This window comes from Dermacentor albipictus, chromosome 3, assembly GCF_038994185.2.
Source record: "Dermacentor albipictus isolate Rhodes 1998 colony chromosome 3, USDA_Dalb.pri_finalv2, whole genome shotgun sequence".
NCBI lineage: Eukaryota > Metazoa > Arthropoda > Arachnida > Ixodida > Ixodidae > Dermacentor > Dermacentor albipictus.
Window position 1 is genome coordinate 22,689,654 of NC_091823.1, and position 27,560 is coordinate 22,717,213.

A 27,560-nucleotide genomic window follows, 5' to 3' on the forward strand; every position below is an offset into this window, starting at 1 on the left:
ATGTACCTGAAAAGTGCAGAGTCCTGTGTGCCAAGTAGATTGTTTTCAAACAAGAAAAGAGCACCAACATAAGTTCAGTACTAGCGTAGTGTCTACATGCCTTCTAGAGAAGTACATGGCAAGTAGGAGAGAATGCGATGAGCAGGGTAGCAAAAAGAGAAAGCGCTCGCTCTCCTGTAAGCTCAAAAAGGCTTAAAGGCCATTTGAAGGGGCCATAGTGGCATGTTGGATGCACCCTTGGGTTTAGTAGTGTTCTACTACTAAGTTCAAGGGTGCAGGATCAAATCCTGGCCATGGCAGCTGCATTTCGATGGGGGTGAAATTAAAAAATGTCTGTGTATCATGCATTGGGTGCACGTTAAGAATCCCAGGTGGCTAAAATTAATCCGGAGTTCCTCACTACGGCATGCCTCAATATCAAATTGGGGTTTTGGCACGTAAAACCCAAGAATTTTTTTTCTTTCTTTTTTTACAAATTTCCATTTCATACCCTATGCTCAAAAGGGAATTTTCCACTGGCTTTTTATTGGCTTTACACTGGCCTACCACTCTTGATAGCCTGTCACTTTCCATCTGCATGCACGTTATTTGAGACTTGAACTCCATTGACTACTGTCAGGGAATGCAGTGGCGTCCAGCGAGTTTAATGTTGTGAAGCTTCTGGCTTCCATGGCTTGAACACAATGTCTGAATAAAATTTTGACACCTTGCTACTGTGGGCAGCTTGTCAATGCTCGAAACTTGCTGGGCTAGAATCGAATAAACATTACTTTTTTACGGGACCTGGTAGCCAAATGGCTGAGAATGCCCTACCACAGCCAGCGTTGCACTGCTGAACATGCGGTTGGGGGTACATTGGCCAGTCGCACTTGCCGAATTCCGATAAGGGTGGAAAGCAAACACTTGTGTACCATGCTATGGGTGCACCTGGATCCCTTTACTGTGGCACCTCTCATAGTCCACTGTGCAGCTTCGAAACATTTAACCCCACAATTTTTTAGTACCACTGTTTGCAAAAGTGGTACAATTTGTGCTCGTTACAACGAACCCACGTACAACAGACTTTCGCATATAACGAACCATATTTCAACCTTAGTTTGCTCTGTTTTTATTAATGTAACGAAATTTGCTTTTAACGGACCGCACTACAATGGACTATTGGCTATAGTGGACAAAGTAGCGGCAATTTTCGTTAAGATCGGTCGTATAGAAAGAACTTTTGCCATGCCGACACGGGCTGACAACTGACTTATGAGGGTAAATTGACGGTCACGGCTCAATATCACGTGCATGAGGGAAAAAGGCGGCGTGCAAGCACACTCTTCTTTCGCAAACGAGGCACAGGGGGTTCTACTCCGGTGGCTGTATGCTCTGTGCTTTCTACGTTGAGTTCGCGTTGAAGCAAGAGGCAACGCGGTGGTCAGTTTGCTCGCTGCTGCTGACGCACTTCCTCACTCTAATCTAACATTTTAACAGCGACTTTCCGCAGTGCTGGATTGCAGTGCGTTTCGCTCGATCCGTTATCGAGCGAAACGTGTTCATGTTTATGTCTGCACGTGTGACACCGTGCTTGCTAATTTAGTTAGTAAGCAAATATTTACAACTTTATATGGCCGATAAAACTACTATCCCTACTTCACACAGCTGTTTACTAACTACTCACTCTTTGCATTAACATTGTTACAAATCACAACCAAAGTTTCGGAAGCGAGGCGTTTTGAATAAAACGGACACATTTTGTCAGATTATCAGGCTCTGTTGTAACGAGAGTCGACTGTATCTGTGACACCGTATGCACAGATTTTGTGTATGAAACAGTTTCCAGCATCAAAAGTTGTGCTTGCCATATGCACGGGCCCTCTGAAGCATGTGATGGTACCATGTCAAAGTCCAGAAGTAGGACATTTAAATATTGCTAAGTTGCTGTACTTGCGTTGCACTGGACTTCCTTTTTAACCATACTACTGAACTTGTGAACATTGATAGCCCTTTTTGACAACTTGTAGTTTCGTGACACCATGTTTTTACAGTCGCAGGACCAGTCGCATCGGGCATCCAAGCGAACCTCTTCTGAAAGCAGCAGCACAAGCTCGGCGCCCACAAAAAGAAACAAAGCAGCAGCGGCTGAAAAGACTTCCTCGGTGGCAGCTGCAACACCAAATAACAATGCAGCTGGCCTCAACAGTGTGTCAAATGCCACTTCATCGTCATCCAAGTCCAGCTCCAACCTTCTGAGGCAGTCTTACGTCACAAGGCCCGTAAGTGCAGCTTTTGGCTTCTGGCTTGACCAGTAGAGTGCTAGCCATGTGCCGCACACAAAGAGCAATGGCCGTGGTATCTTATGACCATGGTATTCGACTATTTTTTACCCTTGCTTGCCCTTCTTGGTTACACGTTTGTTAATAGTACAAAAAATCGCCTCCACTGCACTAAACAAAGCTGCAGACGACATTCACAGAATCAATAACCGCCGCTAAAGCAGATGCTTGACTCTAAAAATTTGGACTTTATGGATATTCCGGACTTCATAAATGCACAGTTAGGGTTCCCATTTAGCTAATGCATTTTCTTGGCCGATTTTTCACATGAATTGAGGTCCCAAAGTTCGATTTACTGCACTTAATCACACGTTCCGAGCCACGCTACGAGTACTTGGAGGCCGCCATGTTGGGTTTTTCGCTGGCTTGGCTTCCAGTGGCCTGCTCTAAAGCCTCAAAAATTGGAAGCGCACGCTATTCAATAGAGAGCACTCGCCATCCTCGAGTCGTGGAGGCCATGCCAACTCTTTTTTTTTTTTTTTGCTGACAAAACACTCCAGGGGACGGCGCTTTCTCCTTTTTCATTTTTTTTTTCATCATCGCCATCGTCATAATCACTTAATATGTGATCTGTGTATGTTTTTAGACACTAAACTTTCATTTGCTATTTTGCACATGGTGTGTCCATTTAGCAGGTGCGCCTCGGATGCATTGTCGCATCATTGTGTGTGGCTTCACATTCGTGTGATTGATGCCACCTCCTGTGCGTTTGCAAGAGCCAAGTGGTGCGAAGCTCATTTCTTCGATCTCCATGGCAATCTCCGTTAGAGATAGCCAATGCAGTGACGCACTTGTCGAGTGTATATGGAGATGACGTCACTCATGCACAAATCGAAGAAAGCTTCATCACCTCTAAGCCAAGTATGAGAAGGGGCATTATTAAGATATTTAAGCCACTCTAAGCCTTACTTTTCTTTTTTATTTGCTTATTTTTGTCTACCAGGGTCGATTATTTTTTTTTTATTATTGCAGATTCCAATTCGTCTGAGGGACCTATTTCGAAAAAGAATTTACCGTAATTTTTCTAGGGTGACAGTAAAGTGATAAAAAAATATATTGCATTGGTATATATGTGCTGTTTATTCATGAATAGCAACAATAAAAAAGGAAATAAACTTATAAGAATTTAAAATTTGATGCGTTGTTATACACATAAGGCTTAGAAAATGCGCACGTGAGAATATTTCGCAAGTGTCGAATGTTCCCGCTTTTAGACTAATATTTACGTCCATAGCGTAATTGAGCTGCGTAGGTGAGTGCACTCAAGAAAACTGTGGTTGTGTGCCTGTCAGAAACGCAAAACATGTGACAAACTTCCGCTAATCTTCATCTTATCGCCAACCAGAGGCAATTAGTTTTCGCGAGTCTCCAAAAAAGAAAAGGAAATGCATGCACGGCAGCATCCTTCCTATGCGCACCCCTGCAAGCACTAAACGAGTGAGAAACAGGCGGTCGTCCTTCGATCGATTAGTAACAAGATAGCCATCAGTTTTGCGAGCAGAAGAAGCCGACACCGCCCACGGAACAACCCAAACCGACGCCCGCCCACGCGCGTGCCAATGCGCAAGCGGTACTATGCAGACGCGCCGAAGCAAACTAGCTCTAAAAACTAGCTCTGCGAAAATTTGAAGCACCGACCCACAGTGCATGGCGCGGAGACAAGAAGGTGCCCACGCCTCTTTGCCGATGGTTGCAGACTGCCATTCATAGTGTTCAAAGCGGCACGCGGGTTGTGGATCATTCTGCGCATGCTCCGAAGAGAGCAGTCGATGTCGTGAGCGTCAAAGTCCAGAGGGGACACGGCACTTCGGCTGGCGCAGCGCAAGCAGCGTAGCAGAACTGGTCACAAGCAAAGCGTGCTGAAAATGTGAGACTATAAACACTCTTTGTGCCACCTATTCTCGCCGTGAATGCATCCGTGAAACACACCACAACCTGCTGCGACATTGGTCTCCATTGTACTCTATAGTTGTACTTTCTTAGCTGCACTGGCTGCACTCTGCTGAGTCCCACTGTACGTATGGGCAGCGGCCAAGCACATACAGTAAATGCTCGTTAATTCACAACTCATTAATCCAATATTTTGGATAAATCAAAGTAGCCGCCGCGGTCTGTCCAGCAGTATTGAAAGCAATATGTAACACACCCCGCTTGTTCACACTGTAATTTGTACCGCAGCCGATAATACGAACTCCGCGCCCTCATGGATAGGGAGAGTGCTAATGCGCAGGAGAATGTTGGCGACACTACCATCGGCGCGCGGCTTTGCTTTTTTCATCTCCAGTCCCTTGTTTAGGCTGGACTGGGAAGAGGCGCATTTGCGCTTGGCCAGGCATGGCCAACACCTCTGTTGCAGGTCGCTTCTCTCCCGTGAGGTTCCATACAAAACTCAAGGGCAATAAAATCGTTGCCATGCACCGTATGCTGTATGTGCGAACGAAAGCGTGCGAGGATGAGCCGGTGTAGGCGGCTCATGCACAATTAACGAGCTTTTACTGCATCCCTACGATGCTGAGGTACGTGTAATAGTCACGAATCTCAAAGGCTGTGCTTTTTGGTACTGCAGGCGCCGATAAACTTCACAGCCGCCATGTTTCTTATGTTATCTGGGGCCGCTTCTCAGCACCACACCTCTCAAACAAAGAGCATAGCCTCCAAAATGTAACGAAAAGATGTAAAGAAAAAAGAAACATGCAGCATCGTGGCTGCATTTTTATTTTGAAGTATTCAGAGAGGGAGAGACCTGACCTGCAACAGAGGCGTCGGCCATGCCTGGTCAGGCACGTACGCGTGTCTCTACAGTCGGGCCTAAACAAAGAGCCCATGTGGTGCCGCCAGCATCTCCAACATGCTTTTGCGCACTAGTACTCTCCCCTTCCACGATGGCACGAAATTCCAATTATCAGAGCAAATTTCATTGTGAATCAGCGGGATGCGTTACAAGTTGCTTTCAACGCATTGTTCGACGGACTGCGGCGGCTACTCCAAATTATCCGAAATTTCGAATTAACGAGTTGTGAATTAACAAGCCTTTACTGTATAAGACAAGCCAACACCAATGTAACATAAAAGAAATAAATGGTGTGCACGTGTCAATCTAGATATATGACATAAGCTGATTGCTCAGCTTACAATTCCGTGGATGTGCCAACAGAGCAGTGCAATCCACCAATTTCTTAGAGTGCTCGTTGGAGTGGTGAATTAACAAGCCTTTACTGTATAGGACGAGCCAACACCAATTTAACACGAAAAAAATAAACAGTGCACATGTGTCAATCTAGACATATGACATAAGCTGATTGCACAGGTTTACAATTCCGTGGATGTACCAACAGAGCAGTGCAATCCACAAATTTCTTACAGTGCTCGTTGCTGAACCCAAGTGCACACTAAACAAAATTTTTTTACGCTTGCATCCAGCAACAAAGGTTGTGCAAAACAAATGGCTTCCAGAGCTCTCGCAGCATACTCAGGAGAGTGCTGATAAACAAAGTCGTTGACAAAAATATAAGAGCAGGGCAGGAAGTTGTGAACTTCTTAACTCATGTACAGCAGCTTATTGTGGCTGTATGTAATTACACTGCTCAACATGTACCGTACAGCACATACATTACTGTATTTTATTCTGGCAGAGTACACAATTCACTTCATAAGTGCAGCATTTTGTTTGCACAGAATGCTAAAGATGGTAGAGTAATTATGCAATGTGGCTATGACCCCTGTGACAGCAGCATGGCCGCTTTGGTGTTTTGCCGGGTAGCTGAAAGCTCTTGGGATTTTTAAATTGTCGTATCAGACCAGTTACTTGCAGCATTCTGTGCAGCCAGATTTGAGCATAAAGAGTGCTCAGTGATCAATAAATCTTCATTCTGAACTAGGCTGCGTCTTGTTTCTTGTAAAATTTCTCATTAAAATGAGATTTCAAATTGATCTGTTCATATAGTAACCTCAAGATGAATTTGAATTATTTTGTTAGGTTGATTAATTCATTATGATCTGTTTCATTACAACCAGGACAGATGCAGTCTTGCTTCTTTATCTCCCTTGTCCAGTCACTTGCGCTTCTTACATTGTGCGAAAATGCAGTTTTTGTCGTTCGGGCAGCGTGCTGTGCAAGGTATACATGACTTCTTTCATGTAGGAAGCTTGTAACTGCAGTAACATGTTGCCTTTACACGTGGATGACAGGTGACGCCACCCCTTGATGTGGAGAGGATATCAGACGTCTTGCGGTCAAAACATGTCAGCCCGTCGAACCTCAAGTTTGGATTTCTGGGATTGGGCAACATGGGCCAGGGCATGGTCAAGAACCTCATCAACTCGGGTCACCACATCACTGTATGGAACAGGACACCTTCCAAGGTCTGGTGCACCTTTTACCTTCACCTGAGTTGATGACCTGGATTTGTCAGGGGCCCTTGCGAAACAGAAAAACAGTAGAGCATCCAGGACTGAAGGAGTGCATACTGGATGTGTTGAGGTATAGATGCCGCAGAAAGTGAGAGAATGGTCTAGCACTGTGCCTTAGTTTAATGCAATTAGCATTCTTAGTATATAAACACAAAGTTGATGAAGTAGGCTATCTTCTAGTCTCTTTACGCTACTCTTACCACTAACCCGAGTTGTATGGACGTGCTGTTAACATAGACACTATGCACGGCTCAACCTCCAAAGGATTTACAGTCGCCAACTGATAATGCGAACTTGGCGGTACTGTAAAAGTTTCCAATATTGGACTTGGCAGGGAATGAGCGACTTATACCACCAGTGGCCGAAAAAGGTGTGTCGTATTCACGGATGGTCTCTTTCAGGGGTGCCATCTCTTTCGCAAGATTTTGTGTTACTAACGCCAGACACGTCAGCGCCTACGAGTGATGGCATTCTTGGCACAGTGCCAAGTGCGCTGTCTTATCACAATACAGGATCGCTGTCACCCATTTTAACGTGTCCAGTGCTACAAAACTGAAAGTATCTTCAAAAGTAATCGTCAGAGAATGCACCCAAAGTTCATATATGTGTTGCTGCACGCAGATATGCTTACCTGTGTGGTCAGTCGTTATCGCTGTGAATAGACTAAAGTACAATCAATGCATGCACCGCATCCTCATCCCCTGGCAACATTAACGTCCATTGGGCTGCATTGGGCAAAAGTCAGCAGCTAGGCTGTCTAGCGCGGTCTATTTTTTTCTTTAAGATCACGAAAGCGGTAACATATAATGTGGGAACAAGGACGTATCAAAGGAAATTATAATAAATAATTGTCTGTGAGCCCTATGCTGGGACCAGGCTTTAGCAACTTTATACCCAGGAAAACGTATCAACGATTCAGCTGGGTTATAGGGTATATGTTGGTTGCTGTTTTGTGGAAAAGACGTGGGCCACTGGGTATGTGCCTGAATAGTCAATTTGCTGCTGCTTGCAGTTTGGCCCAGTAAGCAACTTAGCCCACTGGAAATGTGCCCAGACAGACAATTTAAACTCCATAATTGCATTACATAAACGTAATACTGTATTTGCTCTAACCTACCGCTCACTTTTTTTCCCAATAAAACGGGCCTAAAAATTGCGCGCTCATTAGCATCGAGTATGATCCTAATGCTATCTTCGGCTGGTCGCTTCCATCCCCCGAGGCAGAGTCGGGCAGATCCGGCGTTCCCCGAGCTCAGAGGTAGAGGACGAGCGCGCAAGCCAAACGTGTGACTCGCTCTCGGAGGAGGCAATGGCAGATGCTAAACCACGTGACTACTACCAACGTCCGATGTTTCGCTTATCGAAAGCTCCCGGCGCTGCCGGGAAAACCGGTGGACGCGCCGGCGGGACGAGCGTTCGTCGCAGTGGCCTAGGTTGCCTAGGTTACGGTGGGCCGTCGCCAGCAGCAGCGACGCGGCTCTGCGATGACGTTTCAATTTCGACGACTGCTCCGACGACAGGGCTCGGAGCGCCTCAGAGCGCTCGAAGATGGAGGAGAGCAATCGAGAAGAACCAGCCGAACGCAGGGCGAGCACCCTCTTTCAACCAGCCGAAGACAACGCCGCTCGCGAGAGCGCTCCAGAGCGCTCACAAACGACCAGTCGAAGATGGCATAAATGTGATACCATCTCGCTATGAGCATTTCAAGATGGCCACCTCGTGTGCGGATCGAGCTTAGCTGTCGTAGCTTTCTCTATGTGCCGTAGTACGTGTGCTTAGGTTAGTCCACTGTCCGTCTTTCCATTTTCTGCATTTGCTCTATAAGCACGGAAGTGCCAACTGCGAAGGCACTGAGTGTTCATCACGATGCCGCAATTATAAGGAAAGTGATCACCTATGTAGAAATGGACGGAAATCGAGCCGCATCACAGGTGTTCAGAGTTCCCAAAACTTGCGTGCGGGACTTGCGCAAACAGGAGAGGCGTTTTACCCCAGCGGCTGCAGCGTAGACACGGTCGCGCGGCCCCCATCTTGAAAGCGATCTGCGATGGAGACAGTCACTGCATCTAGGCACACCGCGTTGTGTTCTTGTCACTTAGTTCACGTTGAAGTGAGAGGCCGCACAAAGGTCCATTCGCATGCCCCTGCTACTGCACTTTCTCACTCCACCGTTCAGATAAAAAAATTTACGCGGTCATTGAGTGAGACGTGTTCATGTTTGGTTGTGCGCATGTGGCACCGTACTTGTTTAGTTAGTAAGTGAATGTTTAAAAGTTTATATGGCCGGTCAAACTACTATCCTTACTTTTCTTATAGCTGTCTACTAATTTGCTATCGCAATCAGTGCTTCATCTTTTGGGCAAAACTGAACAGCGACTTTTTTTATTTATCGCAACTTTAGTGCATTGGGAGTAAATCTTTGTTTTTCCAAATGACAGAAAGTTGTATTTCTGTGTGAAATAATGAAGTGTGCAGTACTGTAAAGAAGTTTTATTCTTTTAGGTCACAGAAAACAGGTGCGCGTTAGAATCGAGTTAAATACGGTAATAGTAAACGGGGCTAGTTTGGTACTGGTTCACGTTTTAAGGGCAATACTATAGTTGAAGCAAATGAGACACAATACGTGTTTTTAGTGAGTCGTGTGGTTAGCACTTCACGTACATAAACTTTTACCTGATAATATCCGTCGGTTAAAAGGTGGCACTTTGTTCGTTGCTCTGTGTGTCATTGTTCCATATCAGCCATGGCGCTGCCCTTAAAGAGGTACATTGTAATGAAACATTGCCAATCTGTTAAAGAGGCTGTACCTGTGAGCCAAATGTTATTGCACTGCATGCAGCAGGAAATGTACACTATTGTGTCAAAAACAGTTAAAGATCGCTTCGTAATGGATTCATCACAAGCAGCAAAGCCCACCAGCAACTATTGGCTGATTTCATGATCGCGAGAACATTCTCTGTAATACAAAATTGCTAATTTTGAGTTACTGCATTTGCACAATTCTAATGTGCACTTCTTTTGAATAAAAAGTGCATTCAAATTTGCATGCACATTACAATCGTAAGTAATTTTACTCAAAATCAAAAAGAAAACCAATTCTTACTTTTTAAAAAAGCTCAATGCAAGGTAGCTAGCCACGCTGCCATCGAACAGGCGTTGTTTGTCTATGCCTTGGTTTGCAGTCACCATTTTCCAGTTTGCTGTGTATGTCTGTCATAGTGCTTCTGCTCAACCACCTTTTGTCAAGGTAGTCCAGTGGCAGGATAGAAAGACGTTTGTCTTTGTATGTTTCATAAGATCGTTTCAGCACGGTATGAGTCAACTCAAATTTCATTACTTGATGTGTGCAGTAGAATTGGCACTAAGTTATTTTTTTTTATCTTTGGGCAGTAATATAACTGCGTATTGCAGTCGGGGATACGATAGAATTGCGCAAATACAGTAAATAAGTGACAAATATATATGTCTGTGATCTAAAAAAAAAATGCATTTTAACTGCTGGTTAACTGCTCAAAGAAGCGGCAGCATGCTGCTTGAGTAGATGTCACAGCCAGAACTGGGTGCCGCGACAACACCAGTGAGACGCTCAACTTTTGGGCTTTAATTGTGAGGCCATTCTATGATTACAGTGCAGCCCATTTATATTGATACCACATATAATGATATATCGGTTACAAAGATGAGTCGACTTCAGACCATCAATTTATGCGTTAGGGCTATGAGGAAAAAAAGCCATATATAACGATATGCTATTCACCGCATATTGGATATAACGATCGAAATTGTGACTTTTGAGCGGCATTTTCCATGCAGAATAATCGGGATATTTGAGTTGCTAAGTGGCCCTTAACCGAGACAAGGCGAAAAGTTCGCGTGCGCGAGTTCGTATCTGCCACCATTACCGCACAGTGCTTCCCGCCACCGTACTGATTCGCTTTGAAGTTAAAATAGGCTATTTCAGGAATACTTTGCTGCAATAAGTAGTTCAATGCGTCCAGCAGCAGTGGAGTTATTGGCAATCAAACACCGCCTTCACCGTGTTTCCACTCCTTCAGCAGCTTGCACTGCAAAGGCTATGGTGTGAGATGCGCAGCTCACATTTAGTTGGCTGTTCATGTAAATGCCACTACCGATTTTGGCACATACGACATGCCAAATGTAAACCAAACGCAGTTCTTTTCAGCAAGCTGCAGTGCGTTCAATCAGCAGACTCGGGGACCCTGCTGCGGCCACGAAATCTGCACTACGTATCAGACCGCAGCTACATAAACTGTAGTATGTACGCACAGCGTTTGTTTCGTGCACGACAGGGGTTGAGTGTGTGCTTGCGCTCATATGCTCCAGCCTGGCCATGCTACATGGTACAGACCAACTTTTTTCTGCACCAGCTTGACCGACGGATAGTAGCCACATCCAACTTATGCATTTTGTAGCGATATCAGTAGCTCAATATGAAGCGAAGTCTGCCGAGGCATCTAACCAGGAGCGGCTAGGAGTAAGCACGCGCTGGCAAGCGTGCGTGTGGTCTGACCATAAGTTTCGCATGGTTCGAGGCTATTTGAGCGTTCCAGACTAGCTGAATATAGTGAGACTCGACAGCTATGACACCAATAAGCAGGGTCGCTAAAGCTTATGTCCCTGTGCGTGTGGCTGCAGCCGAGCATGAACAGACAGTAGTCGGCATATTCCGAAAGTATGTAATTATCATTGAAATTCGAAAGTAGAATTTCGCTTGCTTCGGCTTGTTTAATAAACTTCAGTAGATATACACAGTAACAGCAGGTGTGATTTGTTAAACTGATATCGTAACTTAAATCAGTTTTGTGTTATCTGTTATAGTTTTCGAGTTACAACACTTGATGACTACTGAAAAAAAAACATTATAAATGTTTTTATGAGGTGCAGGTAAATATGGACAGATTTATTGCGCTCGTCAATGTTTCAGAATGCAAGTGCAAGAGACAATCTTGTCTTCATTCGTTGTGAAATGGCACTAGGATGACTGAAAGCAACAGCACCAAAGATGAAAGCTGAGAAAATGGAGGTCAAATGTTTATTTGTTGTAAACATCTAAATATTTACTTTGAGCACCTAAAACCCACCTGAGATGTAGTCCTTTGCCTGTGAGGACATATTTTCTTTACATATCGTAGTTTTTCACTTCTTTGCCGCAGTTTCGTACAGCTTAGTTGCCTTTTTGATGCATCGTGCAGAGGTAGATGACTATGCGTTCAAAATGTCCGCTCTTGTCTCTTCTTGTTGCATAACCTTTTCATTAGTGAGAGTTGGAGTTAAAAACCATAGCTGAATATTTGAGGCGAAAACTGCTCTAGCTGATGGTGCGTTGCCGTCACGACCACACGTGGATGTGCCTTTACCGTCGCATGCGGACGCGCTTTCCCGATCATCCACGTGTGCCGGTTGTGCCTCGCCAACGAGTTCGGCGCCTCTACAAGTATTTTTTTTCCCTCTGTTCCACACCTTTCGTGGTCTTCCGTACACGTTGGCCATTCGGAACTTGCTTACTTTGGGGGCTCATCACAGAACATGTGCGTTAGGCTATCACAGTTGTCAATCACATTGATCAGAATGCTCTCACCGAGCGACCCGCAGTGCGACGGTGCCTGCTGAAGCCTGACTTTTTTTTTTCACAATTTTTGATAACAGCACTCTAGGAAAGTGCTGTTTTCTCGACTTCTGCCGCGCATTTTGTTATGTTTCACCAGGAAGTAAATTAATGCCCGAGCATTGCGAAAAAAAAAATCGGGACATCTAAAAATTTAGAGCACTTTGACCACTTCAATTGCTTGAGCAGCTGATTGAAAAAGTGCATTTGCATTTTGTGACATAAGTTCCACATGTCCATATTTGTTCCCTCGCATGTTAAATTGCGACAGTCTTCGGTGACATCGATGACTGCTGTTATGAATTTTAGACACCTGCAATCATCACGTAGCTTCAGACTGTGCCAACTTCACCCTCAATGTCTTCATTGAATAGGGCAGCGATTAAGTAAGTAAACTGCCAGGCAATGACTGTTGTAAAGAAACCTGTGATCATACGGCAATTGGATCGTGATCACCTTCTGTTTAAGTTGCATTGGATGAAAATTTTCTGCTTTTGGCGGCTGAACTTTCGTTTGTCTGTAGTGAAAGCCATGGCTGTGGTCAAACAACGGTGGCCAGGTCACATGCAAGCCTTCGTGCAGTAACACATTGGCCAGCTTTTCTGGACACTTGTGAAATAAACACTTGTTTTCTGGCAAGTTTGATATTTCGGACTCAATTTATTCTGAGTTTTAAAGACAGCCTCCACTGATTTCAAATTGTGGGTCAGCGACTGTATTGCATGCTCTACCATGTGAATTGTCTAGCACAATAATTAAAGTAAAGGGACTCTTCTCTGTTGAAACTCTGTTTTATTTGAATAATGTTCCAGTCTCCTTGGAGCTAAAATAAATGAGGTCCCACTGTACTGTCTTGAGCGATGTTTGCAGGATGTAGTGTAATACTTCACCAACCCATGGGCTGCAGAGGGAATTCCATGTTTTGTTGAACTTGCTGCCAATGTGAGGCGTGACATTCACTGACTGTCCTTTCTTTCTGGAAAAAAAAATTATTGGTGCATCCTTGGGAAGCGCCTGCCAAGGTCTGGGAAGTTCTATGCGTTCTTGTTTCCTATGGATATTTAGTGCCACCTTATTGGCACCCTGACAACTCTGCACTTAAATTTTACCCTCTTGTCCGTAGGCAGTAGAACATAGGTAAGATGCCAGCAGGGTGTGAAAGTGGAAAGTGCATAAGCACCATCTGGTTGACCTGTTTCTTCACCATTGCTGAGCACGATGTTCTTGCCTTGCACACATTTTTAAAAGGAACAACGGTGATGACTTTAGCAACAAAGAGAATTTGTAATCCTCCAACAAAATGAGCGATAACCTTGGCTTCAGTGGTGGTTTACCTGCAAGTGCCTTGGTCATACGAAATAGCCAAAAATGGTTACGTGTACCCTTTGTTCGTCACGTACAAAAGGCAATAGACGGACACAAAAATAGTAATGATAGGGGGGGGGTGGGGGGGGGAATGGCCATTGAGCCGGTCTGGCAAAGCTGTGTATTAAATCCATACAGGTTTCAAGTAAAGCAAACATTCCTGTTGAGGAAATATTTGTCATGGTTTGGAGATTGAACTAGGAAACGTCTTGTGGAGGTGGTTGCTTAACCATATAAGCTAACCAGAAAGCCAGCAGGTAGCAGCGTGAGGCTTAATTAAAAAATCAAAGTGCAGAAACGTTCTGTGAGCAGGTAAGTTTTTAGGACATCTACAAGATGAAGCAAGTTCTTTTGAGGGGTAGAAGCTGTCATCCACCTGAAAGCAGTGCAGTGCTGCAGAGGAAACTCGTACGGGCCTTTCAGAAAGCTACACAGTTGAAAACAAATGATCTAACACATGACAAAGTAATTGGCTTTAAATTCATTGCAAATTGTTGCTTGTGCACAACTTAGTAAAATCTTATGAATTCAGATTTCAGGGTGCCAAAAATATGTCCTTATTATTTGAATATCGAATTGAGTTATGTAATCGACCAAGAAAACAATAGAGACATATTTAGCGCATCAAAATTTCATCATTGAGTAAAGGAATTTGTTGCACTCATTTTTTATAGCAGCTGCAGTCATGTTTTTCTTTTTTTATCTTGTGCAAGTGGCAAGTGCTCGTAACCTATCACGGGAACTCGCATGCAGCTTCTGCACAATGGCAAGGGCCTTGCAACTTCCTCCATAGTGCATTGGCAGCATGGGAACCGATACATGCCCCCTTATTCTGATAGGTGAACTTTTCAATGCTGAGTGTACTGGGTGTTGTGCAGCTGCCAACTAAACTTCCATAGGGGTGTAGTCGAGGAGTTTGATGCTAGCACGCAGCCCATAGTGAAGGGCCTTGCATCGTACATTTTCTGTTATATGTCATGTTGCAAAGCCTTGCACTATTTCAGAACAGCACTGATTACCATAGCTGCTGTCACCAACCATCACAGAAGAACCCATGGTAGCAGAGGTGCGCTTCCAGTACCATGGTACAAAGCAAAACTTGAAAAGGGAACAAAGCACAGCACATATCAACAAATATTTTTCTGCTCTGTTTCGTGTGGTGATGCTTACTGCACGGGACACTAGCACCACTTTTCCTTTGCACATTGCAATGTTTGTTACCTTTTGGGGATTGTCCTAATGAACCACGGTGGAGCCATGTAACTTGAAATTAATGAGCACTTGATGCCATTGAATAATGAATATACTTGCCAGGACCAGATAGTCAGTCCTTATTATCAAATTTTCCACGTTAGTGGAGATTTAACTTGTACTTGATATTCCTTGTTTATTCCACAAGTACTGTTATGAAAAAGTTAAAAACCTGTGTAATGAAAGGAGCAGAGTACTACTGCAGCATAACATAAATGAAGGTGGCGTAGTTTTTTTTATATTTTATTTTTATTCAATCATACAAAGCCACTGAAGCTTTGAAAAATCTTGCCTTTGCATAATTTCTTGCTTATTGTAATTTGTGAGCATTAAATTTTTTAAAAGTTAAGAACAGGATTTGTATTTCTACACATGCCAAATTTTCAGCACACCGAACTTTTTGTGTATTGCGGGTCATTCCGTAAAATGTAGTTGCTTACAGTAAACACTGAGGGGAAAAGAAACTAGTTACTTTTCCGTGCTCTCATGCATTGCATGCATCAGCAGAAAGTCTGACGATTGGCAGATCTGATGTTGGGCCTACCTGCTTCAGATGTTCGGTGCCATTATTTTCATTCGAAGAATTCGTTGCTGTCATTTATGGCCACGTTTGTAATCCTGACCGATGGCTTCGAAGTGCAGAAATCGTGCCACGTTGGGTAATGCCGATTCCCAAAAGTCAGATTCGAGGCAATACAGCAGTATTACATGGATGAAGCATACGCAGTGTATTGTGGTGAAGCATACCAAGAGTGTAAAGGAGCAACTGTCGCGAGACGTGGTACACATTCCTTAACACTCGGGCACCCACAGTTTCCTGTTGAAGTACGAGCTACGATGTGCCTATCAAGTTTTCTGGCAGGGCTTCAGAGCCATTTCGATCGTGCCTGTGATGATCTGAGCTTTGGGGCAGTAAACTGTTTGCGTTCATTTTTTCGGGTGTTTTTGCTGCCACTAAGGAGTCCGAAAGATTGAATGTTGACCGGTAGCTAGTTTCTAAGCATAGAATAGTGCCATGTGTATGTTTCAGAGTCTGAATTAAGCCACTGTTGCAAATGTTCTCAGTTTCACCTAAACTGAAAACGAAATAATGCATTGGACTTGTCTCGGAATGGTTTGTGTTTGAATTTATGCCGATATTTCCTTCATGTGATTATTTCCTGCATGGTGTGAAACCACCTTATAAACCATATCTAGCAAAATAATGATAAGGTTATGTGGCTATATGGTAGTTGAACAAGTTGGGGCTAACTAGAATGCATACTTTCCTATCTGTTTTTGCCAATATGTATTGTGGGCGTAATTTTGGCTTCAAGCTTAGTGTGAGCCCTACGCCACCTATGTCAACCTGTTAAGTACCAGCATGAGATTATGCTAGCGAGTTATTATTTGAGGAAGGTATTCTACTTTGTGATTTCTTATTCACATTTAATTTGTCTGTGAAGATACATGTGCTTACATACAAAGGTGTAGCAGTAATTGGGTTATGGAAATTAAGTGCCGGTCAAAGGTTTTCAGCTTAAAGAGCCCCTCACCAGGCCCCCTAGCAAATTTTGGTTATACACTGGAAGTTTTTATGTGCCCTCTAAGGAGTGTTCAACCGCAATAATTTTTGCAATTGGTTCAATAATAGTCGAGATAGAAATATTTCGGTGCCACGAACCCATGATTTCAGAAGGCAAGCGATACTGCCAAGAGAGACTCTCTCTCCACTTGCCCCATCTAGCCTCCGCAGGTGAAATTGCTTCCCTGCGTTCTCCCACGCCGCACCTCGACAATCGCATGATGCATACTTCACAGACCCTGTGGCCTGTGATGTATGCATCACGTGATTCTCGATGTCCGGCATTATTTCCCTCGCTTTTTGGCTGCACGGCACTTTCACTGATAGCGTCACGCGTAAGCTATTGTGTTTGTCTCGTATCGCGCAGCGCATCAATGTGCGCGCTGTGTACGAGAACACCTGACTATTGGTATAAGTCAGTGCTACACAAACACTGAGGCAGAGACAAGCAAATCGCAGAGCATAATCGTGCATTAGAATGCAGTATAAAATGGCATAGTTTCGGTGTCAGCAGGGGCGCAACTGCACGACATGGGAGCAAGCAGACGAAATGGAAGTACATGTCTCTTGCTGCAATGCGAAGTAAAACAATTACACGCAGACATTCAGTTGTGCGCTTCATTATTTATCTACACCTTAATTTGTCTATCGGTGCCACAAATTAGACAAATAACAGGTGTTGCCTCTAATAATTCTCAATGTCACGAGTCACTAAGGCTATGTTCACACATGGTCTCGGAGCAGGCGGAAACAGCAAAAACTTGACAAAATCTGCCCGCCTAGGCAGCGAAATGGGCGGAAAAGCAGGCGGCACGCCCTATCAGTCTCGAACTGATTTTTTTCACTATAGCGAAGCGGAAAGCCATTCCGCTTCACCAGAAGCTGCACTAGCGTGTAAGCATTCTGTTGTAAAATTTAACATCTTCCATTGTCCATTTTTTAAGAAAAACAACTAGCTGAAAGTATCAAAAGTTAGACTACACACGTAGTTGCATAAAATTGTACCTTTTAATAACTTATGGGTCAGTGAATGAACATACCACTTAATATGATGTGATGAACAGCACCACCACGCGAACAAACGTACACGGACTACATAGATGTGGGCAAAAGCGGCAGTGGTTTCCACTACAATGGCTAAACAAATGTGAACATCTTGGACATGTGCGGAAAAGATTTTCCATTCGCTTGCCGCTTCCCAAGTGTGAACTTAGGCGCACTAGCACATATATGTCATCCCTCCCTCCAGCTTGTAGCGCGGCGCCCGCGATGAGAAGGGCAAATGGCATTCGGTTTGGAATTTCAGCTCTCTCAGCGATGTGATACTTAGAACACACGAACGTTAGCGCGCATTTTGTGCACGGCGCTTGTCAGCTTAAAATGGCTAGACCTAGTGAAGGGCCCTTCAAGCATAGCTTAACTCATTCCCTACCATGGGAAAAATGGGTGTTTCTTGTAGATTGTGGCAGTTAGTTTTTTTTCTGACGGAACTATTGCATTCAATATTTTGTGTAATATATAAACAAAAAGTAGAATGAATGCAGTTTTCATGCATATAAGTTTTATTAACGAGGTGTGTGTCATAATATATATATATATATACATACACACAAAATGAAGATTGTGGGATAAAATTGAAAAGTTTTTAAAGGCACGCTTGTATCTACTAAGAAAAATATGTAACAAGAATTATGAGATAAGCAAAATGTATTGCCGTCTAATAGGCACTATCTCATTAAAAAAATCAAAATTTTTCATCAAACAGGTATTTTACTACAAAAATTTAGGCACTACAGTTTGGTGTGCCTGGCTGCGGCTGCCGACGGTTTGGGCTGGCTTCCATCACTGTCGCTCTCAGACAAAAAAGGCAGCGTCCTCAGACTCGCAGACGCAACGGAATCGTGAGATCTGCGATCTTTCTAAGCACCCACGCTGCTCTTGGAGGCGGCAATTTTTGCTTTCTACTTTGACTATAGCGAAACTTTGGAGTGTGTTAAAAAATTAACGCCTAGCGGGGCAAAAGTGAGCTGCTTAGAAAACAAGAATGTAGTTGTCCTCCTTCGCGCTCTATGGCACAGAGTGTGCGTGAACGGCACAGAAGGTCTCGAAAGCAGCATTTCGTGCCACCGATAGTGGGCGGCCATTTTTGCTTTATACTTTGACACTCTCGAAAACTTCAGAGCGCGTTCAAAAATCACCGCCTAGAGGAAAAAGCAAACTGCTTAGCAAACAAAGATATAGTTTTCCTCCTTCATGTCCGATAGCGCGATGTATTTGTGAGCTGTGCGGAAGGTCTAGAAAGCGGGGTTTGAAAGCATCATTAGCTGGCTATAATGCCCAATGGGCACGGTACGGAAAGATTTAAGACAGTTGCAGTACAGCGCTCATGTTGGTTTATTCTGTGTTCCATCATGGTTACGAAGTGTGCTGCCATATTCCATTATTCCACCAAAATTCAGACTGGCCTGCTCCAATCTGCTTCAAAATGAAATTTAGTCTGCTTGAAAGCAGCTCCAAAATTACTTTGGACAGTCCCACCCCTGATGATAGCATAATGTGTTTGCAGCACAACACATGCAGAAGCACCTCGGCTATTTGCTCATGCCTGGCTACCAGCATTATATTGTACTTCACAAGCTAAAGCCACAAACTAGTCCTTTAATGTAAAGAAACAAGGTGATCTGCCCACATACGTGCAAAACATTGCATCATTTTTTTGCACTTGGCTGATAATCATTGACCCCGGTGTACTTGCACAAGCGACTTTCAAGCACCCTCATGTCTTGCCCATGTTCCCCGTGCAGATCTGTAGAGACTTCCGAAGCTTTGTGAGCTTGTATGCAAGTGTTGATTTTATTGAAGTTGCTTTTTGATGATGGCAGATGAAGTGGCATTGTGGGTCTAGGACATTTTCAGGCATTGGGTGGAGTTGGCTGATGCAAGGTGGGCAATTAGAGATAGCCAAAAGAGACTTCTGTCTTGCTGTAAGCATAACAAATGTGCGAGGCATAGAGCAGTTTTACATTTCTTTTCACAGCTTCTTTTGTGTAGTAAAAGTTTCAGTTGAGGTGCACCGCCTGTGCTCTTTGCTCCATGTCGTACCAAGATTTGCACATTGAACCTCCACATAGTGAAAAGTAATCTGAAGCCCTCTGCTGCTGTGTCCTGATTGCCTTAAGTGTCGACTTGAAATGTTGAACCCCACCAATCATTAATTTGAGTTTGAATTTTTCAGGTGTGTTATTCCTTCACACTCAGTTAATGTATTTATTGTCGACATCCACACACTTGCAAACTCTTTTTTTTTTTACATTTTCTGAATTGACTGCTTCAGGTACGACACTTTCGATAAAAATTGGCAGATGGTTTGTTTACGTAGTCCTGCATCACTTTCTGAGCATTGTAACTTGCCTAGTCACTAAATAATGCAGTGTATTATTTCTGTGCCCAGAGCAGGGAGCCTACATTTTTGTTCACCTGACTTTTCATTTAGTTTCTTGAATTTTCTGCCACTTCCCTTGTTTATCTTAAGAAAGTGACAAACACAACAGCTACACGGTGGATTTCTTTGTATGTGAAGATTAATCGGTACCTGCAGCTAGCAATGCAATTATTGTTGAATGTCACTTTGCCAATGCATGTAAAAGAAGACTTTGCATTTCTGGTTTTTGGCAATGGTCATCTACTCAGTTAAGCTGTCATTGTTGATGCTCCCATGTTAGCCTTGCGAATTCTATGCTGGGTGCAGTAGTAATATCTCCATATAGACCGATTTATTCTCATTGCCTGTGTTGGTCATTATTAGTAGGAAGTTTCATGTGTATTTCACTGAACTATGCTTGCTCATGCTCAAGTGTAACACACAAACAGGGGGAAAGTGGTTCAGCAGCAGTTCTCTATATTAGCCTGTATTGGCCAGTATACGCGAACAACCGTGCGTGGGGTGCACGTCGAAGAACCCCAGGTTGCCAGAATTAATTCGTAGCCCCTACCTACAGCGTGCTTTATGATCGTATGGTTTTGGCCCCAAGACTTAATTAATTTCATAAGCCAACAGCTGGGCACAGCAAAATCTTATCACCGATAAGGTCATGGCACCAAATGGCAGGAAGCAGTACCACTGTGCCAATATCAAACCTTTGCATGATGGCAGATGCTGGGGTCTCGAACTCGGGTCAGGTTGTATATCGTTGGACAGCTCCTCGCATGCTGCATAAAGGAGTGTCCATAGTAGAGAGGGAAGTTTCTAAGTGGCTTAAAGGAAGGAGTTTGCTTCAAAAAGCAAGCTGCAAATGAGCTTTATTGGCTGTATGCACCCATGAAGCCTTTGTGTGCATTTGATTAATGGTGATCTAATAAGAGATGCCTCTTAAGCCGTAGTTCAACCACTGTCAATCGTTTTGCTGTTCCTGTGAAGCAGTCTTGTGTACAATTTATGGAAGATTGAAGCATAGGCTCATAATCGCTGAAACGGTATATGGCAGGAGCAACATTTGATTTCCAATAACTCTGCTCATTCATACAGGACGTATTTAGAAGGCTTTCATACCAAGGTGAGGCCCTTTAATACAATAGACATATTCTATGCCTTCCTCAAATTGTTCTGCAGAACCTTATGCTTTAGGTTCAACTGGGTACCTTGAGGTGGTTTTAAAAAAATGCTTTGCATAGTTTTTTCTACTTCATGTTGCAGAAAAGATACTGTGATGTTAGATGGTTGTTACGGACATATTCAGACAAGAATTTAGCTATGCCATGCTGTGTTGTAAATGAGATGATGTTCATGCAAACCTTTGTTTTTCAAATGTGCTTCCTGTGAGCTCAGTTTTATAATAGACAGTACAGATTACACTCTGAATATTCAAATGAAGACTGGTATAGTATGCTCCTTCTTTAGGTAAATGACCCACGACAATGGCTCCGATTCTTACATGCTGAGCCGGAAAGGAAGATAGAGTACGCAAGAAATAAGTAGCATTGTGTTTTGCGCTTCTTGCACTTCTCATGCCTTTCAAATATGGTGTCGTATTTTTCCCATAGACAAAACATTCTAATCAAAAAAGCAGGTACATAGTTTTATTTTTATAAAGAAATATTTGTGAGAAAAAATTATCTCAACCATTCAAAGTCGCAAATAATAATACAATAACATAAACACACGAGAGCAACAATTACTATAAAAACTCACTGAAAAGTTTCTTGCACCGTTGAATTCTTTTCAAGTCGACCTTTCAGGATGTGGAAATCCTACCTGCTGAGACCAGTGGTCTATAATTTTCTTGATACAGGGGCACAAGGGAAGCATCTAAAAGGTGAAACTATAGCTTGGAATATTGAGGATGCCCACTAGTGGCACCCAGTCTATCACAGAAACTTGGCCTTTCTAAAACCTGTAATGTGGCAGCCATTTATTGAGGGGAAGGGTGCCTTCCAGAAGATGGACTATTCAATCTTTGCTTACATGTTCTTCAGCATGATATGTTCGTAAGTTGTGCCAGTAAAAGCACTTCTGCGGCTACTGCTGTTCTAAGACACCAGTACGAAAATATGCGATGCACTTCACAACCTAATCAACAGTAAGCATGGTGCAGCCTACTTGGCAGGGTTTCAACTGTGAATGTCTCACTTCTACCAACAAATATGTCTGCATATCTGACCCTCCTTAAGCCTAGTTCACAATGCTGCACACATACTGCCACCACGTTTGAAACTGAACAAGTGTTCCTACATTGCCAGACTAGCATGTCAGAGCTTGAGTGTTTGGGTTCCTTTACTGCATATCATTAGGCTGGTTCTCTGGGAGTTACGTCATTCCTGAGGCAAACCAAGCTGCACATGTCTCAAACTCTGCGAATGTTTTTACAAAGTACGACTTAAGTACTGTTCTATTCACTACCGTTCTATTCACATTCACTGCATCACACTGCAGTCTCATGGGATGCATTCTGTAACAGTGGCACTTCAGATGCAGCCACATCAAAGTTTGGGTCACAGTCTAGATGCACAGTCACATTTGTTCGTGGTAAATAGCTGGGACCTGGCTGATCTGGTGCCATTCCACACATGTCCGGCATGTGGATGGCTGGAAGTTCTGCAGCGAAGTCCGGGAAAGAGTCTAGGTTGGGAAAATTTGGCTGCAGAACCACTTCATCAGGCGACACCTGAGACAATGTGTCTGGAGTGTAGTAAGCGGAAATCTGGCTCTCAGTGTCTTCATCCATGAACAGTGGAAAGATGGCCGGTGGCGGCAGTATTTCCAGAGGTGGAGGCTCCAGGCCAATCTCGGCAGGATCAAAGATGATGGAGTCGGTACGAGCACAGACACTCCGGCAGCTCTCGAGGTTGAGGTTCTCCAGTATCTTGTTAAGGTGCTGTTGCTGCAGCTTGTAGTTTTCACGTAACTTGTACAGGTGATGGGCACTGAACTTCCGAATCCTGTTGCGCTGATACACGTAGTTCTCGCGAAGCCTGTCGATTTGGCCAATGCCATAGTCCCGCACCCTCTGCACCTAGAGCAGGAACAAGCATCAGTTCAGCTCAAAAGTTGGCGTGCATTATTTCTACAGATCTTATCGATACTACAAAGCATATTTCAGTGCCACTGCACGCTAGCCACTGGTACTTTGCATGTCAAAAATGAAATAGCATAATTTAAACATTTCTTACCTGTGAGTAGTAGTTATCCCTCATGTTCGTGATTTGTGCAGTGCCGTAGTCACAGAAGTCCCTCAGTCGATCTGTCTGGCCGGTGTAACTTTCCCTTATCTTCTCCATCTGCTGGGTACAGTTCTCCTTGATCCTAAGCACTTGACAGGCATAGTTGTCTCGAAGCCGCTCCAGCTGCTGGCACCGGTAGTGCTCGAGACTTTCGAGCATGCGATAAAGCTGTCGTGCACGCGGTGACTCTCCCATCATGCAGCATGGACACTCCACCCCAAATCTCCAAAGTATGGCACTGACTGCCTTGACCACCATTGTGATAAGCACAAAACAAAATGCTGTAGCACACCCCACAAGCACACTCACTATTTTGACATTCACCAGAAAGTCGTAGTCTAGGGTGAGTCGTATGGCGACCATCTGGTGGCCTAGCACATTGGTGGCTGTGCACCGGTAATGACCACTGTCACCACGTTGGACCTCACGCACAAACAAGTCGCCATTCTGAAGGAGCACAAACTTCGGGCAGTCGCCCCTGTCCACGCGTCCATTGAGAGAAGAATTTCCAACAGATGCGCCATATTCCGCTGTCCAGTTGAAGCGGTGCTTGTGCGGTGTGGTCCAGGTTATTGAAGGAGCAGGGCTTCCATCAACGCGGCATGAGAGCACGGCTGATGTAAACAGCCTAAAATGTGCTTGGGTTGTGTGCTCAATCACTGTAGCCTTGCGGCAGACCATGTGCTTGTCCACAGCATCAAGCACTGTGATGTCAGTAAGGTTTGATGGCTTGGCACAAAGGGTGTTTGACGGTGACAAGAGGTGGGCCCGCACATTGTCACGTAGCCACAGTAGCAGCCAGTAAAGGCGGCAGTCGCAGAACCATGGATTGCCATTGAGACGAACCCGTTCTATTTGTAGCAGCTGGTCAAACAATCCAGATGGAAGAGTGGTAAAGTTGTTGAAACGCAAGTCCAGCTTGCGAACAGCTTTCAGTGGCGAGAAAGCATCACTCTGCACTGTCTCTAGGGCAGGGCAGTTGTTCATAAACACTTCTTCTGCACTATCTAAGTCTGTAAAGACTGCCTTTGACAAGTGAGAGAGATTGTATAGGTGAGATGCATGTAGTTGGCGAATGTTATGCCCATGCTTGAATGGTTCATGAAGGCTTGTGATTGGGTTGTAGCTCATGTCCAGTATGTCCAGATTTGGTGTTGGTCGCAGTGTGCCAGTTTGTATGGTCATAATGTTATTGTGGCTAACATTAAGATACCGGAGAGAGTCGAGACCCTTCAGGCTTAAGAGCCCCACAGAACTGATTCTGTTGTAATCCACACGCAAGTGCACCAGATGGTGGAGTGACCAGAACACTACATTGTTCAATGCTTGGATCTTGTTGTGCGACAGATCAAGCACAGTCAAGTTGGAAAGGCCTTGGAACCATTCATGTTTGAGTTGGTCCAGATGGTTTCCAGAAAGGTTTAACACCTTAAGAGCTTCAAGAGCATCAAAACTATTTACATGGATGGCATAAATTACATTGTCACTTACATCCAGCTCTTGGAGAGAGACTAGCGTTTGAAAGCTATTAACATTTATTTCTTGTATAAGATTCTGGTGCAGATTGAGGTGTCTCAGGTAACTTGCATGTGTATAGTTTACAGGACTCAGCTCGCTTGAGTTAATTCTTCTGATCTTGTTCCGTGAAAGATCGAGTGATGCAACCTGAGGTGGGAGGTCTTTCGGCACAGCTCTGCGCAGCTGTCCCACGCAGAGGACACGTTGCGCTCCTGAAGAATCTGTTGAGCGGCACTTGCACATTTCAGGACAGCCGAGCGCGCCATCTTGGCCGACGGTGCTGTCACCTGAGCCAGCATCCGCGTGTGCCAGTCCGCAAGCGAGCACCGAGAGGCAGACGTAGAGTGCAACGCCTCCCGGTGGAAGCCTTACTTGCATTGTTTTTCACACCTGTAATCGGGAATAACAAGCAATCATCAGTTTCTTGTGCTGCGCACAACTATTGAGCTGTTACCGACTCACTCCGGTGTTACCAGCACGGAGGGCCGATGTTTCTCGAGTCTGGCGCGTACGCTTTCTGAACTGCAGTGAAGATTTTTCTTAGGCCATATCAGCACTGAGTCGGTTCATCGGCACATATGAAGCGCTTTAGTAGCAAGGCACGTTTGACGCCAGGTCGTTACGAGCATAATTGTCGCGAAAGCATGAATTAGCAAGTCAGCTGTTTCGTTTAGGCGGCTACTCGCTTTGAATAATGTGTACCAGCTGCGTTGTTATTGTAAACATCGCCGACATGGCAGGCGGGTGGGCGCTAACAGGGAACACATTAGGCCTAATGTTGACCGCGCTCGTGAACGTAGTACGCACTAGCACGCAGCATTGAAGTATTGTCGCGCCCGCACGGTTCCGATGTCGATCAAAACGTTGTAGGCCGCGGTTTCCCTTCCCATTGCCTGGGTATTCTGAGGCGCGAGATGCGACAAGGCGCCGCGCTCCCGAGCGAGCGCGCCCGCCTTTTCGTGCAAGGCCAGCGGCCTCGATTGATTGTCGGCGTAACGAGAGAGCGAGGTTGCCGAGTGGCTCGATCGGGATTCTTACCGTCACGGGGTCAACGAGGACTGCAGCTCCCTTTAGCCTGGGCCGCTTTCCTCGCACCGTCGACCGACTGCGGATCATCGTTAACTGCTGGTGACGCGACTGTGCGCCAAGAGCATCGTTTCCAAACGCGCCGAAGCGGCCAGAGGTTCCGCGACCGCCCTCGGCTCTCATGCGCTTCTCCTGCACTGCGTGCGCGCGGAGCGCCAACATGTCCGTCCGATCTTGCGGCGCTAGGGGCGAGGAGGTTGCCCCGCTGCCTTTCTCTTTCTATTTGGCTCGCCCCCTCTCCTATTCCTCTTCGCCGCGTTCTGTGCTTGCCATAGTGCTTGTGCGGCGACCGGCATTGTTGCACGCCTGGGGCAACTCAATCGTTGGTCGTGTGGTGGCGTGGAATCGGCTGTCTTTGGTCGTGCGCACAGCGTCTGCTTCGTTCTATACAGCTTGCTAGGCGATAAGTTACTGCTTTGTCCAGCGATACCGCACGCACCCCTTCGCTGGGCGCTGGCAACAAAGGGTTATTCGCAAGAACAAATGGGAAAGTGCTTGGTATCTACAGACTTCACTCTCTCCAGACATCAGACCTTTCTATCTAGTTCTGCCTTAACAACCTTCTTCCGCTCTCTGACCAAGTACTGCCGGAAGGAACATGGCATCTTGGGTAACCATGCAACACGCTCGCTAGTGGGTGCTAAGGTAATCTTAGTTTCGATAAAAATTTCGCTTCGTTCTATGTCATGCAAGCGTTTTTGTTGCCTTGCAGCTGCTCAGTAGTGTGCAGTTTCTGAGGGCCCGTATTTAAAAGGTTCCTCTATTCATATGTGATCACGGCCCACAAGCATTGCAAACGCAGTGCAGTTGCGGATTGAAGACATTCCAACGCGCGCGAAGTTGATCGATTGAGACAGCTGGTGCGCGGGTTGCTATGGGGAGTTTTCATTCAGTGCTGCTCGAAGTGCAGCAGTTAACGTATTAGCTGCGGTTGGTGGCTGCGTGCGCTCGTTGGTTGCAGCTTTTATCTGTGTAGGCCATAGGGAGGGCCGCCGGTTTCCGAGAGGAGAGGGAGACGTGACTGTCGTCAGTCGCGCCGCATCTGGCGAGGACGGATGAAATAACCGTTTGTCCTTTCGACTCCTCCGGGCTGTCCCTACCTCTCGCCCTCGTTTTATCGCCGCGGCATAACGTGGTAGCGCTGCTGTGCCCCGCGGGGAGTACACGATGAGCCAACGAAGGGCACACTTTTCTTTAGGAATTTCTGGCGATGTTTTGAGCCTTCTGCGCGCGTTTTCTTTTTTGGGTGCGCTCATGTGCAAACGGTTTTGCAATGCTCGCTTAGCCCGATAGAGCCGCCTGGAACGTAGGCCGTGCTCGTGGTTTCGTTACAGGCGCGGCCAGACGTCATCGCCCGCGGCAGTACTCGTACTGTTCGAGGAGCGCACTGCCGGGTGTCGACGTCATTGTAGGCGACGTGTTGGGTCTTATTACGTGTTTTAGCTTCGAGGACAACGAACGTTCTGTTTCCTCAGCGGTTCGCTGACACCCGGCTACCACTGAAGCGAAAACTGCGAGTCCGTTGTCAGTCTCTACTACATGGTATTTCTCAGGAATGATGGGCGATAAAAGGCTGCCGAGTCACGGCACTTGTCTTACATCTGCGCTTCCAGATTAGTTATCTGATGTGAAGGGCCAAGAGAAAAAAATCGCTGAGGCTCGCAGCGGCTGATCTACAGCTCACGTTATCGTCTAGCATGGCCGT

General features: G+C 45.1%; 2 protein-coding genes across 4 annotated transcripts in view; one reads left to right on the forward strand and one right to left on the reverse strand.

Annotated features, from left to right (window-relative positions):
- Ndf (Nucleosome-destabilizing factor) overlaps positions 1-27,560 on the forward strand; it is a 120,959-nt gene that overhangs the window by 25,147 nt on the left and 68,252 nt on the right. For all 3 annotated transcript variants that reach the window (XR_010564949.2, XM_065434352.2, XM_065434353.2), the window contains 2 exons: positions 2,031-2,258; positions 6,507-6,680. Coding sequence is in view for 2 of the 3 variants with exons in the window: in XM_065434352.2 (XP_065290424.1) it covers positions 2,031-2,258; positions 6,507-6,680 (402 nt within the window). In the remaining variant the exon portion in view is untranslated. The remainder of the gene's footprint in view (positions 1-2,030; positions 2,259-6,506; positions 6,681-27,560) is intronic.
- On the reverse strand, positions 21,594-26,384 carry LOC135903898 (leucine-rich repeat and immunoglobulin-like domain-containing nogo receptor-interacting protein 3). The gene is made up of 3 exons (XM_065434349.2): positions 25,808-26,384; positions 23,201-25,159; positions 21,594-23,043 (listed from the first exon to the last, which is right to left on the reverse strand). The coding sequence occupies exons 2-3, from the start codon at positions 25,145-25,147 to the stop codon at positions 22,453-22,455; spliced, it is 2,538 nt and encodes an 845-aa protein (XP_065290421.1). The 5' UTR covers positions 25,148-25,159; positions 25,808-26,384; the 3' UTR covers positions 21,594-22,452.